Source organism: Ictalurus punctatus, chromosome 18, assembly GCF_001660625.3.
Source record: "Ictalurus punctatus breed USDA103 chromosome 18, Coco_2.0, whole genome shotgun sequence".
In the NCBI taxonomy this organism is placed as follows: Eukaryota; Metazoa; Chordata; class Actinopteri; order Siluriformes; family Ictaluridae; genus Ictalurus; species Ictalurus punctatus.
In genome coordinates this window covers 15,283,910-15,298,502 of record NC_030433.2, presented here as the reverse complement: position 1 = coordinate 15,298,502, position 14,593 = coordinate 15,283,910, and the positions used below count along the sequence as shown (strand labels likewise).

General features: G+C 37.4%; 2 protein-coding genes across 5 annotated transcripts; one reads left to right on the top strand and one right to left on the bottom strand.

Annotated features, from left to right (window-relative positions):
• Positions 1 to 827: 827 nt before the first annotated feature.
• LOC108278728 (legumain) lies at positions 828 to 7,736 on the top strand. Of its 4 annotated transcripts, none has more exons than XM_017492237.3 (6): positions 828 to 952; positions 2,062 to 2,152; positions 2,274 to 2,406; positions 4,077 to 4,247; positions 4,341 to 4,408; positions 6,955 to 7,736. In XM_017492237.3, exons 3-6 carry the CDS (start codon positions 2,281 to 2,283, stop codon positions 7,022 to 7,024), a joined length of 435 nt encoding a protein of 144 aa, XP_017347726.1. In that variant the 5' UTR covers positions 828 to 952; positions 2,062 to 2,152; positions 2,274 to 2,280; the 3' UTR covers positions 7,025 to 7,736. The 4 variants fall into 4 exon arrangements, with proteins under 4 accessions (XP_017347726.1, XP_017347728.1, XP_017347727.1 ...); XM_017492239.3 differs by lacking the exon at positions 828 to 952 and adding an exon at positions 962 to 984; XM_017492238.3 differs by lacking the exon at positions 828 to 952 and adding an exon at positions 1,311 to 1,464.
• A 425-nt stretch (positions 7,737 to 8,161) lies between these two features.
• On the bottom strand, positions 8,162 to 14,073 carry sdf2 (stromal cell-derived factor 2). The gene is made up of 3 exons (XM_017492236.3): positions 13,827 to 14,073; positions 12,147 to 12,343; positions 8,162 to 11,271 (listed from the first exon to the last, which is right to left on the bottom strand). The coding sequence occupies exons 1-3, from the start codon at positions 14,050 to 14,052 to the stop codon at positions 10,975 to 10,977; spliced, it is 720 nt and encodes a 239-aa protein (XP_017347725.1). The 5' UTR covers positions 14,053 to 14,073; the 3' UTR covers positions 8,162 to 10,974.
• Positions 14,074 to 14,593: the final 520 nt, after the last annotated feature.

The window sequence follows — 14,593 nt, the reverse complement described above, 5'->3', positions numbered from 1 at the left end:
GTCTTCTGCTGTTGTAGCCCATCCGCCTCAAGGTTTGATGTGTTGTGCATTCTGAGATGCTTTTCTGCTCACCACAATTGTACCAAGTGGTTATCTGAGTTACTGTACCCTTTCTGACAGCTCAGACCAATCTGGCCATTCTCTACTGACCTCTCTCATCAACAAAGCATTTACATCCCCAGAACTGCTGCTCACTGGATGTTTTTTCTTTATTGCACCATTCTGAGTAAATTCTAGAGACTGCTGTTTGTGAAAATCTCATGAGATCAGCAGTTGTAGAAATACTCAAACCAGCCCATCTGGCACCAACAATCATGTCACAGTCAAAGTCACTGAGATCACATTTTACCCCCCATTCTGATGGTTGATGTGAACATTACTTGAAGCTTCATGGCCGTAGCTGCATGATTTTATGCATTGCACTGCTGTCACATGATTGGCTGATTAGATAATTGCATGAATGTGTAGGTCAGGGCATAGGCCTACAGGTATTCCTAATAAACTAAAAAAAAACTATATAATAAAAAAAAATGTCTGAAATCCAGTATTCAATAAATTTTATATATATATATATATATATATATATATATATATATATATATATATATATATATATATATATATACACACACACACACAGAGAGAGAATGTAGTTACTGCGGTGCGGTCACAGTTGTGCTTATATTGAAGATTTTATTATTATTATTATTATTATTATTATTATTATTATTGTTGTTATTATTATTATTATTATTTAGAGCAGATTTTAGAGCCGAAACTATCCGTTTTAAATTGATAAGTTTTTATTTTGGTAAAAGTGGGAAGGAGAGTCGGGGGAGATAACGCTGTGCTGCTCTCTGATTGGATGAAAGCACACACGCGCTCACTTTCCGTTTCATTTTCTACATAAGAACAAGCCGCAGTTTGGATTTCTGAGGATACTGAAACTGCGGTAAGTTAAAGCTTGCGGAACATTATAACTAGGTGTGTTATATTTCATTTAAGGTCACATTTATATTTACGGAAAAATTTTATTATTTTGTCCAAATGTTTTAAATAAAGCCGCTAACAAGCGACGAAGAATTCAAGCCAAGCGCGAGCGGTTTTAATCTGTATGGATGACATTTTACTGTTTTGACTAATATTTCAACAGCACCGCTTTATTTTTCACAAATATGGCGTTGTGTGTACCTAAAGTGGTTTAATGAAAACATAAAGGCAAGTTACGCTACAGTTTTATCCAAAGTGTGTGGATAGTAAACACGGAAGTGACAGCTACGTGTACGGTCATGTGATATGTTTATCATATTGTTTTCTTCCCTCGAGCTTGCACAACTCGTACTTCCTTAAAATTATTAGCTATAGTCTAGAAGATAGACGTGTAAATTTGATATATTTTAATATGCAGTGTAACGTTTATTAAAATGCTGTCTGATATCATCTATCTGACGTCATCTATCTGAGGTAACCATTTTTTTGCTGTGTATATTTTTAGTTATTTATTTTTTGTAATAGTGCCATTTTTTGAGAGAGAAACACCAGAGATCAACTCCCTGGGGTTTGTTCAGAGACAACAACATAATGAAAGAACGCTATCTCACTCTGGTCACGTGCTCAGGTAGAAAATCTAAGCTCCACTCTTCAGGTGAAAAATAATAGCACAAATTAGACATTAAAACAGTTTTTAGAGTATAGTGAGTACTTTATTTTAATTTCCCCAGTGAGGATTGCACCCTGAATTCTGCAAGGTGCCAGGATTTTTTAGATAAAAACTTGCCTCTGACAGGAGGTAAAAACCTGGATGTAGGTGAATCTTTCTTTCGAATACATAATGACATTAAACATACATCCAAATTAATTAACACAAATTGTTGCAGGAACACAAGATGTCTTGCAATGGTCACCCTGGTTTCTCGATCATGAGTTGAAAACCTGTCGTGAGTGACAGTATAACTAAAGGATATACAGCAGCTTGAAATGTTCTGACCACAATATTTAACATAGCATGTATTACATTATATTGTAGTCTAACAGTACTGTGCTTGCATTATGTCGTCGCAGATCGCAGCATGGCCATGTGACTACTGTGTCGGCTCTGCATCAACAAAACACGTCCGAGAGCAGACTGGTGGACGGAAAAACATCGACTAATGTAATTCTAGTCTGAATTCAAGCTGTGTTAAACTCTGTAATAATGTGTGGCTGCATAAAGAGAAGGCAAACAGTGACGAATATAAAACACACTTTTTCTTCTCCTCTGATATATTTCTCAGACAAGTTATGGACGCTCGAGACTTTGTGGCAAACAAAGATGTCGCGATTGCGATTTTACAGAAGAAGATCCAGTCTGCAAAAACCCCTGAGGAAAAAGAACGATTTGAGAAGCAAAAGTTTGAGCTTCTGCAGGTTACCTTTGATTGTTTGAGTGATTACATAAATTACACAAATCCATCCTAGAGCACAGTAACAGAAAATATGCCTTTGCTGTACCCCTCTGTTAACAGAATCTGATGTAACTGTCCCATAACTAGCTAGTTATCTAGCATGAACATAGCAGGACTTGTTTAGCTAAGAACATGCAATCTAAAGTTTTCTAGCTATTATATTCCTGCAATATTAGTGTGTTTAGCTAGCTAGATAGTACAGCTAATTTGACTGGCTAACAAGCTAAAGTTAACATAAATTCTTAATATTGTAATATACTGAACTTCACAGCTTAGAGTAACTTCTAAATGAAGCGAAGGCTTTAAATGATTTGTTGCTTTTACCACTCCAGAGATCATTTATTTTGCTATAAATTCTTACCTGAAGAGTTTTATTCTTCTTATACCAAATAAGTTTGCCAATTTTAATAATTTTCCTTTATTAAAATGTATTTACCATGCTTCTTATCCATTTACAGTCATGTAAATGTGAAATATCTGTGAAACAGTTTAGTTCCTATTATCACTTACAACAGCTATAACAACAGTAGCTCACCAGTCAGTCTCTCTTTTTTCTCTCTCTCTTTTGAAGTTACTGAGAAACTGCAAAGCCCTCCGTCCTGAAGATTTTCCTATCTGAAAACCTGAAGGAACAGTTTTGCCTATGATTGTTAGGGTTGACACGGGAGACTCCTCCCTGAAAAAAAGTTAAACAAGCATCTCCTCATAGAAAACTTCACCATATAAACAATTACACATTTTTAATCTGTTTATGTGGAGCAGCCACCACGCAAGTCTCTTTGTAAGCTGTTACTATAGGAATAATAATAATAAATATAGCTGCATTCAGCAGTTCCAGGGCCAAGCCTGACAGAAGCAAAGTGAGGAGATAAGCAAGTATTGTTTTAGAATTGTCATGATGTTATGACAAACTGTTCAGAAGTTATAAGCAAAAAAGTGCTTTTTTCATATCTTGTGACCACTAGGTGGTGCTGTTCCGAAAACGGCAATAACCCTCAAGTAATGATGACTATGACATATACATATACGGTTGGACTATTCAACTTGAATTCCATTCCACTTTTTGTCAGCATGATCTGAAGCTGATGTTATTCGATTTTGGTGAAAATCGGACAAACGGTCTAGGAGGAGTTCAAAAAAAGTATGTTTTTCAGAAAATTCAAAATGGCGGAAAATCTAGTCAGGTGGAAATTGAAACCATAGTATGCAATCAACTCAGCATGAACCAAGGAAAAAAAGAATTTTGTTTCTGGCCCTTATAAAAAGTTATTAGCATAAACATGAGTGGAAATCTGACCTGTAGGTGGCGCTAGAGCTTTTGAGATAGAGACTTCAAACTGGCTTTGGTAACAGTTCAGAGTGTCCTCTTTCACAAATTTCACTTTTTACCATACGGTTCTCTGGGCTGCCATAGACTTCCATGGTGGAAGAAGGAGACGACTAATAGGAAAACTAACGAAAATAAGAGGAACCATCGCCTATTCTGGGCTTGTCCACTAATAATAATAATTATCATCATCATCATTATGGTAGTGGATGGTAGGGTGGTAGTCAGTGCTTGGCAGTTCTGGTCCTTCCTATTTGTGTAAAGGAAAAACATTTCATATTCTTTTGGGATATTTCTTTCATCAGGGAAAAGAGCTGGTCATAAAATCGATGAAACAGATAGTGACAAAGTGCACAGATTCCCCTGAAGATGCTGACCAGGTTTTGCACGGAAAAAGCAAGTCCTACACAAGACCGGAATATAAGGAAGTTGCCGAGTACTACAAAGAAAAGTGTTTTAACTGGCATGAGACAAAGGTAGAAATCTCACATGCATGCTGTAAGTGTAGACGTGCATAATGTCACCATGTTGTTCTGCCTGTTTTCACACTGCATTTGTTGAATTTTCAGTATCAGTCTGCGATGGATCATCTGTACCTCTTTGCTAACCTGCTGGAGAAGAACGTTACAGTGGAACGGTAATGTACTCCAGCTATGTGTGTGTACATACTATGTGTACAGTTTATTTTAGATATATATATACCATTTATTTACACTCATTGCCCATTTTGGCAGATAGGATGATGAATCAAATTAAAATCTTAAAAATGCAACATTGACTCTAGAACACTTACATTGAATGAAATGGAGATTACATCCAAGATTAGGATGGAGATTATGTCCATGATGAAGATGGAGATTATGTCCAAGATTAAGACTGAGATTATGTCTATGATTAAGATGGAGATTATGTCTATGATTAAGATGGAGATTATGTCTATGATTAAGATGGAAATTGTGTCCATGATTAAGATGGAGATTATGTCCAAGATTAAGATGGAGATTGTGTCCATGATTAAAATGGAGATTATGTTCATGATTAAGATGGAGATTATGTCCAAGATTAAGATGGAGATTATGTCCATGATTAACCCTCTTACCCCTTAGTTCCCACAGTATTATGTCCCACAACCCTATATTCCCCATAGAAACAGCACGCCAACCCTGAGTTCCCAGGCCAAAATTGGCCCCAAAATCAACATTTTAATTTTAACATTTTTAGGCCTTGAAACAACTTATAATAATGTATTTGTGTAATATTACTTGAAAATGAAGCGGTTCAGTGTTTTTACTGCACTTAGAGCACAATTCTTAACTAGAGAAATGACGAAAAATGCTCGCTAAAATCCTTATACTCATTTAGAAGTACCATACGAGCATCAGAGTGGTCAATGCCTTTGAATAAATTCAAGTAAACAATAAGTAAATAAATAAATGCATTTTAGTGCCAAAAGTCAAGTTTCTGGTGATAATCAGACCAGCAGGTAGTGTTTTCACGAATGCACAGAAATGGTCCCGTTATGACTCCAGACCCCTGCAGTGTCAGTCGCACTGGTTGATGCAGAAGATGAAGACAGATCAGGGTCTGAATCAGGAGAGTTTGCGTGTCTATCAGTTTCGGTTTCAACATCGCCTGAACTTTCACTGCTGTCACTATCTAGAATCCTCGCTCTCGCCTTTGTAACTGTGTATGTTTTCTTTTTTTTTCACTGTTTTAGATGTACCTGTGTTCACTGTAGGTGTAACTTTAGCTGGAACACGATTAGCTTTTCGCTTTGGCATTTTTAGTTCACTTCTACTATTACACCAATATTCACGCTTGGCTCTTCATCGTAATGCCGGCGTAATAACGTAATCACGTCGTGATGTCATCAACCTTCCGGGTTAAAAAATAATAATTAAGTAAGTAAGGAATCATAGCAGAGTAATGCCGGTACACCGGCCTTACGGGTATTTGGCATAGACGACCATGGTTAATAAAAATACTAATAATATCGTATATCATCCTTACGGGAATAGAACAAAGACGGGCAAGCCGGTTTTTCGGCCATACGGGGTAAGAGGGTTAAGATGGAGATTATGTCCATTATTAAAGTTTTCATTTGACTCATCCTCACACATAAATTTTACACAGTTTCTTCTAGGCCCCTCTATCCCATTCAGCAAAGGAACCTCCATAAAAATATGTAAACATATTAATATATATAAATTCTTCCATAGCTTCATGTTGGAGTAGCAGCTTGGAACAGGAAGCCATAGAACTCACACTAACTAGATATTATTTGAGTGGTGGGACATTTTCAGCACTTTAGTGACACTGACATGGCATTGTGTGTTTGTCAACGTTTTAATCACGTCACATGTTGTCACATGCTGCTGAACATCTGAACTTTATTACACACCTACCTTGGAGACTATACCTTATTATATCTTGTAACTACTAATACTAATGCAGACTATTTGTCTGTGTCATTTGTGGTTGTCTAGTAACCGATACTGTTGTTGATTGTGGCCATGAACTTTAGCACTTTTAGCAGATTAGCAAAGCAAAACAATCAAATTAGCCATGTACACCCACCAGAGACACTAGGGATCTCAGCTACTTCCTTCCAAGTCTCAGTACACTTTTTTTTGTGCATCAAACAGTAAATGGGAATGAATTACAGCTAAGAACTAAAGCTGTAAGGGGGGACCTGAAGAAATGTCCAACCACCATCGTATACCATAGGATTGGTCTGAGGAATCATGTGAGCTAGTTGTTGGGATTTGTCACTTTGATGCATTGTACCCAATTTGCATATCTCAATTCAAATGATTTATAATTCCACTATCCGGTGTCACCCAAAAGAGCGTGGGTTTCCTTTTGTCTGGTCCATTTTCAGTTCATCTCCCTGCAACACTGCTGTATCTGATGCACCTATAACAGCACCACACACACACTCTACATGTCACTGTCATTGCTGTGCTGAGAATAGTCAAACAGGGCATGACGGTGCATAGCAACAGACAAATTGCACATAGCAACAGATAGTCTACAGTCAGTAATTGTGGTCATATATAAAGGAAAGTAGGTTAAAGGTAGGGGTATACAATAAAGTGTGTAACATCCATTACACTTTCATATCATGTCTCTTAATAACTACCTTACAGTGCTTTCTTTTCCCTTTCTTTCCTTTTTTGTCAGGATTAAAAATGCAATTGATGAAGTGGGTGTTGCCATGAAAACCGAGATGGAAAAGGAGATGGAACAGTAACAGGAAAAAAGGAGCAGGAAAAAATGATTGAAATTGAAAGCAAAAAGAAGAAGAAGGACAAAGAAGACAGCCACGCCAAGAATGAATTAGAGTAGAAGCTTCTCTAAGGAGAAATATGTTTTCCAGACTGCTATTTCAGTATTAATAACTACATTAGTATAGATATTTTCATCACTACACGTAAACTGAGAGGGCTCTCATGATTATTTTACTTACCACTGCTTTTGCTTGAAAGTGCACATGATCAGTGCGGCTCAATCTAGAGAACAGCAATTGAGACCCTCAGCTAATCATGCAGGCATTTGCTACATGCTAATCCTAATGATACTTAACCTTACGCTTCAAAGTGCAGGCCTGGCTAAAGTAAGACAAAAGCTAGTTTTAAAAAAACTTAATTCTGAGATATTCTGTAGTCTTCCATTAGACATTTGCATTTTTAACTGCATTTGTATTTACTGGAGGTCAAGCAACCACACCTTTTTTTTTTTTCTTTTTCTTTTTTTTTTAATGACTCACTGTCATGTGTTGGCTTTCTTGTTTCACAATATCTTGAATTTAACAGTTTGGAACATTACATAGTATATGGCTGCATTTAAAGTAATAGTGGATCTGATCCAGAGGAAAGACTGGAGAAGTGTGAAAGTTTTAAATGGTCAATGTGTAGAAATCCTCAAAAACAAATCATAATAAAGAAAGCCTTGTTTCACTTTAATTTATTGCTATTCCTCTTATGTGTCTTCTGTCTACTTCTTGATGCATCATTTTACACTTTAAAATTTTATTTTAATTAAATACGATGCCTCCTAAAGCAACTGACCTTGTAACTTTGTATTTGTTTGAATGGGTGCATTCAACATAGTCCCCTCTGAAAGTATTGGAACAGCAAGGCCAATTCTATAGTTTTCTCTATACATTGAAGACATTTGGGTTTGAGATGAATATGTGACGATTGATCAGAATTTCAGCTTTCATTTCTTGACCTTGTGATTCAAGTAGGATGTCACATTGCTGCAGCACATGCTGAGAAATTAGATTCTCCTTCAGGCATGAGATTTTAAACGCAAGTCAAGTAATATTTTCCACAAATAATTTTTAATTCAAGACCGTTTTAAATCAAAGAGCACATTATTTCAAAACTGTCCCTTAAAATCAGCATGTTTTATTTGCACCATGTGAAAATCCAGCCAATACATATTACAAAATTTAGTACTACAGTATTCTAATACAGTCAGCTCTAGAATTATCGGCCTTTACTCTTCGTAAAGGTTGGTTTAAAAATATATATTTAAAAATGTATTTGTTTTCCTTTTTTTGGTTAATTAGCACAATTTCACACTGGTAACATTAGACAAATCTGAGCTGTAACTGAAGCAAATTTCTTCTAAGAAATAAAAATATTTTTTAAACCACATGTGACAATTATTGGCACTCTTAGAAATTCTTTGGAGTAAATGTAATTGAAGCATGTTTACTCTTTTACCTGAGTGAAGAGAACAAGGGAATAATATTGAAGCTGACTGTATATACACTAATATATTAACATATTAATATATACACATTCTCCCATGGCTTCATGTTGGAGTAACAGCTTAGAACAGGAAGCCATTTAATAACAGATTATAAATATGGCTTTCCTCAGTCAAGTGGACATTTAAGTAACACGTTATTTGAAAATATAGGGAAATAAATTAACATATGGATCCAAATTAATCTCGAGCAACTTGGTCCAGGTTGATAAAGCAACGTTTTATTATGGCAAACCTTTACTATGGGAAGACTGCAGCAATGCTTTCTTCAAAGTCTTCAAAGTCTTTCTCAACTCGGACTACAGTACACTAATAATTACTGTAGTACCTTTAGTGTATTTGCTTTAAAAATAAGAGCTTGTTGTTGTAGTAATGTAGTAACAATGTGCATATTTGAAACATTTAATGTGGTTAGGGTACTTTCACATGTGCCGTATCTAGTCCGTTTGATTTAAAGTGCAATTCACACAATACTAAGAAGAGACTAATGAATTAAACACAATGCTAACTACATTTCTACCACTGTCGCTTTTCACACACCTTTCAGGAGAAACTTTTGGTTGTCTGGTATACAGTTTGTGCAATTTTAAGCCAAATACAAAATAAACAGAACGAATAGTACAATTTCTAGCTCAGAGGATTGGGATTCATTTTTCATTCATTTCAGGACTGTATGGGGAAATAATTCTTGTATCGCTCTTTCTGTCTGTAATATAGAGAAATTACAAAGCAAACCTTGTATTATTTATTACTTAACTAATAAAATAACTCATAATTAAAATGCAATGATGAATCATGTTCAATCCCTCAGATGTCAGTTGTTTTCTTGTTTATCTCAATATGATTAACTGGCTATTGATCTCAAGTGTTTCACTTTTGTCAATTCATTATAATACTGATTTGTATTGGACAAACTGGTAGCCCAATGAATAAAAGCATAAATATCATTATCTAGACAGCTTGAAGAATACTGGAATAAACTTTAACCACTGCACAATGTTCACAATAATATGAATAATACTGCAATGTTAATATAAGGCAGCTATTCTGTAGTGTTTCTTGTGTGAGAGGTAAAAGCATGAAGGGAAGATATATCTATAATTCTAGTGTGCTGTAAAAATGCACTGCCTCGAAAAAAGCATTCAGATATACACTACCGGTCAAACGTTTGGAGAAACTTGACTGAAATGTTTCTCATGATCTTAAAAATCTTTTGATCTGAAGGTGTATGATTAAATGTTTGAAATCGGTGTGCAAACATAATTTCTTTCATTCGAAAACTAACATTTTATTTACAAAAAAATATTTTTTTAAATGGATGACTTATGAAATATTCCAAAAAGCAGCCAATAAGTGTGCAGCATGTGTGGGAACTTATTTAATACTGTTTAAAAAGCATCTCAGGGAGTTTCCTCAAGAAACTGGTTGAGAAAATGCCAAGAATACATTTCTGGAAATCCTAGGCAAAAAGGGTGTCTACTTTGAAGATGCTAAAAGTATCTTAAAAAAGTATCTATCGCCTTTATGATCCACCAAAAGCGATGATACCTGATGTTTGCATAGCCATTAGCGCCCGGTTGGGTGCCTCAGGAAGAGAATATCAACCTGATAACAATTGTTAAAATATTCAATTATTTTTATGACAACATAAGTCCCATAGTTCCAGTTGTGTTATTCCAGAGTTTTTATTCTAAAACGTGGGGGGAAAAATCAAAATAAGGAAAAAAACTTTTGACCGGTAGTGTACATGTTTTATATGTACACTACACTACATATATATATATATATATATATATATATATATATATATATATATATATATATATATATATGCACGCATGGCGCCTGATAGACAGGAATGTTTTGACTCTGAGGAGTCATCTAATAGATGTCGCTTTTAAATCATCCAGATTTGTGAACAACACCATTCACGACCACCAAAGCAGGTCACAACTCAAGTACAAACCACGCCTTTGGCAGAAAAAATCATTTTGGCAGAATTTAGTTTTTTTTAGGGGGATTTTTGGCAGTGATACCTAAAGGCTTTTCCCAGACCGCCACACATTTACATCTGTCTTCTTTGTCATAAGGGTATGCGAACTTTTGCACTCAACTGTATACATGCCAAATACGTTCCTGTGTCCAAGGTGCCACTCATTGTGCTACCATTAATTACTGCTGTTGATAGACCCCTCTAGATTTCCAACTAGAAATATTAAATAAGGATGAATTAAATTGTATTCATGGAGAAAAAAAAAGATTTAGTATAAGGTCTCTGTGCTCTTCAGTCAAAGTAATGTGATTTGTCACATTTGAAATGTGGATGAAAGATCCTTTTGCATGAGATTTTTGGAACACAAATGAAGACAGAACATGAAGAACACACTCTGCTGTGAGACAAACTGTTTCCTGGGGTGAAAGCAGTCACAACTCGGTGTGTGTCGAACTGCTGAAGTCTTTGGGACCCGTTTCACTGGGCTTCATGAAAACGCCCTCCATGGCTTTCCAGTAACTGTGCTGGCTGCTGCTGGTCATCGCGTGCACTTCTCTCTGGCCTTGAATGGGCCTGCCGTACTGTTCGCCCGTCACCGACAGCAGTGCTTCTGTCGCACTGTGCTGGAAGCGTACCGACTCATCCCGCTGCCATACAGAACCCCCACATAGTACAGTCCACTCATCCAGATGGTCACCTTCACCATCCTCTCCAAAGGCACTGACTTCCTAAATGACCGAAGAAACAGGTTAAAGTAACGGGTTAGCAAACTATTTACTTTCAGCCAACCTTTTTTTTTCCATAAACACCTTCCCAAATCTTCAGTTCCTTTAGACAGCATTATTAGGCTACATAATATTTTGTCAAACAGGACAAAGCAGTGGTGGAATGAGGTGTGGGCTATATGAAAAAATATAATAACAATTACACTTGAATACAATTCTATAATATACTTCCTATCCATCCAACTTCCATACCATTTATCCTACACAGAGTCGTGGGGGAGCCGCGAGGGCACAAGGCAGGGGACACCCTGGATGAGGTGCCAACCCATCATAATGCACAATGGCACACATATTAACATTAACGCACCCATTCACACACTACAGACAATTTGGAAATGCCAAACAAGCCTACAGCGAATGTTTTTGGACTGGGGGAGGAAACCAGAGTACCCAGAAGAAACCCCAAAACATGGGGAAAACATGCAGGCTCTGCACACACAAGGCAGGGGTGGGATTCGAACCCCCAACCCCTGGTTATTACAGGGTTACTCCTGCATGACGGACTCCAGACCTAGTTTAGTTTGAGGTTATGTCTTTATTAATGTCGTCCTGTACCACCGAAACCTTATGGTCATGAGATGCTGCTGCTAGAAACTCCTTGACAAAATGCCAAATAAAAGTTTTCACACCGAAAAATTCACCATATCAATGATTACATTGTTTATTACGCTTTTATGTGAAGCATCCACTATACAAGAAACGTTATTTGTTACTATAGAAACAATAATGTATTAGAATAAGTGCATTAATTAATAAATTCATCAATATCAATTTTATACATCACCAACAAACTGAATATATATATATTCATTATAGACCTGGTTGGACGACAGCGGAGATGCAAAGTAGTGGCTGTGCAGATTTCGGCCTGTGTTCACGTGTGTGAGTCTGATGTTCTGGCCACATCTGACTGGAGTCCCTCGATGGCAACCCGCCCCACTGGTGCCACGCACGCTCCAGTAACTGTTGCTGTCTTCCACTGTGGTCACTCCAGTCACAGACTGCTGGCCACTACCTGACACACACACAGAGACACACACAGAGACACACACACAAAAAAAACACGATTAATTTCTATAACATTTACATATTAAAATACAATACAATTTCTAAGAAGTATATCAGAATCCAGCCAAACCTTTTAAGTGGCTTTCAAAAGTTCATGCATTCTTAATTCAGTTATAGAAAGGGATATATTAATGTTGTAATAAAGCAAGCCGTAGATCACGTCATTCACTACGTCTTATACTAGAGCGCTGTTTAATTCTCAAATCTGACTGTGTTGATTGATTTCATATAACAGCAGCTCTGACAGTAGTTCTGACTGCAAAACAAACCCCAAATTTAAATTAATGATAAAACATATGATGTGTCTTCTTTAATCAATAAAAATGGCTTTCGCTGGAAAACTGCTGAGGTATAATAGGAATAAAACACTCGGGAACAAATATAATCTGCCTCATCACACCACCCAGTCGTTGATCATTTTCCTATAACAGCATGTCCTGAGGTGTTTACCAAATACCACAGCAATTAGCCAATGATTACCATTTGTCATTTAGTAATGAATGACTTGTGAGACAAGATCCTTGTTATCACCTATGTTATAAACAGCTATGACAGTCATTCCCTCACCAGCCTCTTTTTTCTCTCTCTCTCTTATAGTTAATAATAATAGTTAGCTTGTCAAACAGAAAGCACAAACTCCCCCTTGTACTAAAGAATTTCCTACATCGGAAAACATACGTTATAAAAGGTGACACTCGAGATTCCTTCCATCCATCCATCAAACTATATTCCATACTGCTTATCCTACACAGGGTCGCAGGGGAGCCTGGAGCCTATCCATGGGGACCTGGGGCACAGGGTGGGGGACATCCTGGATGGGTTGCCATCCCATAGCAGGGCACAATCTCTCTCTCTCACACACACACACACTGACAATTTGGAAATGCCAATCAGCTTATAACATGTTTTTGGACTGGGGGAGGAAAGCAGAGTACCCGGAGGAAACCCCCGAAGCACGGGGAGAACAGGCAAGCCCCACAAGCACAGGGCGGAGGTGGGATTCTAACCCCATCCCTGGAGGTGCGTAGCAAACATTCTAACCCCTTTACCAACGTACCCCCTGAGACCCTTTCATTCACCATAATCAACAATTACACGTTTTTAAAACTTTTTTTATTCATTTGTTATTAGCCTTACATGACGTACATCGTCCACCCTGTGAATGAGCGGTTATTATATATGAGATATAAATTGATATAAAGCTGTGATTTGCCTTGCAGCCGGAACTACTGTCAGCGCTGCTGTGATAGAAAACCAATCAACACTTTCTGACCAATCAAAACTCCAGAATAGTATTAAAACCAACCAAAACACCTTGTTAGCGCTTAGGCTGTGTCCCAAATCAAATCAATGTACACAGTATCAGACGTTGCTGAATTAAATACAGTCGTGTGCATATTGTCGCGTAGCTCTGAACCCTGTTCACTCACCGGAGCCGTAGCGCACGTCGTGAGAATGCAGTCTGACATTGTGCTGAACGTTCAGCAGCTTCACCACCGAGCCGCACGTGACAAAACTGATTTCCGAGCCAAAGGAGAAGCTACACACACACGACAAGAAAGCAGAGAGGCAGAAAAGCACCAAGGCAACAATGTGTTTTCCCATTGCTGTAAGCTCCACAGACGAGTCTGAAAGACAGAATGAGAGCAACGTCATCCCAGAACAATAACGAAGAAGCGCGTGCTGTTAGATGGCGCGCCTTCCTGTGGTCTGGAGCGGTGTACTGTACAGTACAGGGGTGCAGCTGGACCTGGCTTCTACCATCGCCTCTACTTCCTGTAGGTCACTGTCCTGCTGTTTCAAATCAACCACAAACAGTGTATAAAACTATCTTTGGCCAATGTAATTCCTAAACTTCATGTAAACTCCATAGACCCCCTCTGAAGATCAGCTCGACTGAGTATTAAATATGGCAGATGTTTGGTTTAGGTGGCCCGACACGTTATTAAATCAGTTCATTTTTATTTTCTCATCTGTCTCTGAGTGTCAACTCATTATGCTGAGAACACCTATTGCATGTGTGTAGTTTTATATGAAGCTTATTTTGTTCATTTTGACAAATAAATTGTAAACACTACGAAATCACGACAAAAGTCTAGCAATCTCATATATATTCTGGAAAAGCACCACTTGCTCACCCCAGTTTTACATCATGACCACCTTAATTTATAATGGCAAGGCCAGTAATAATGAGCAC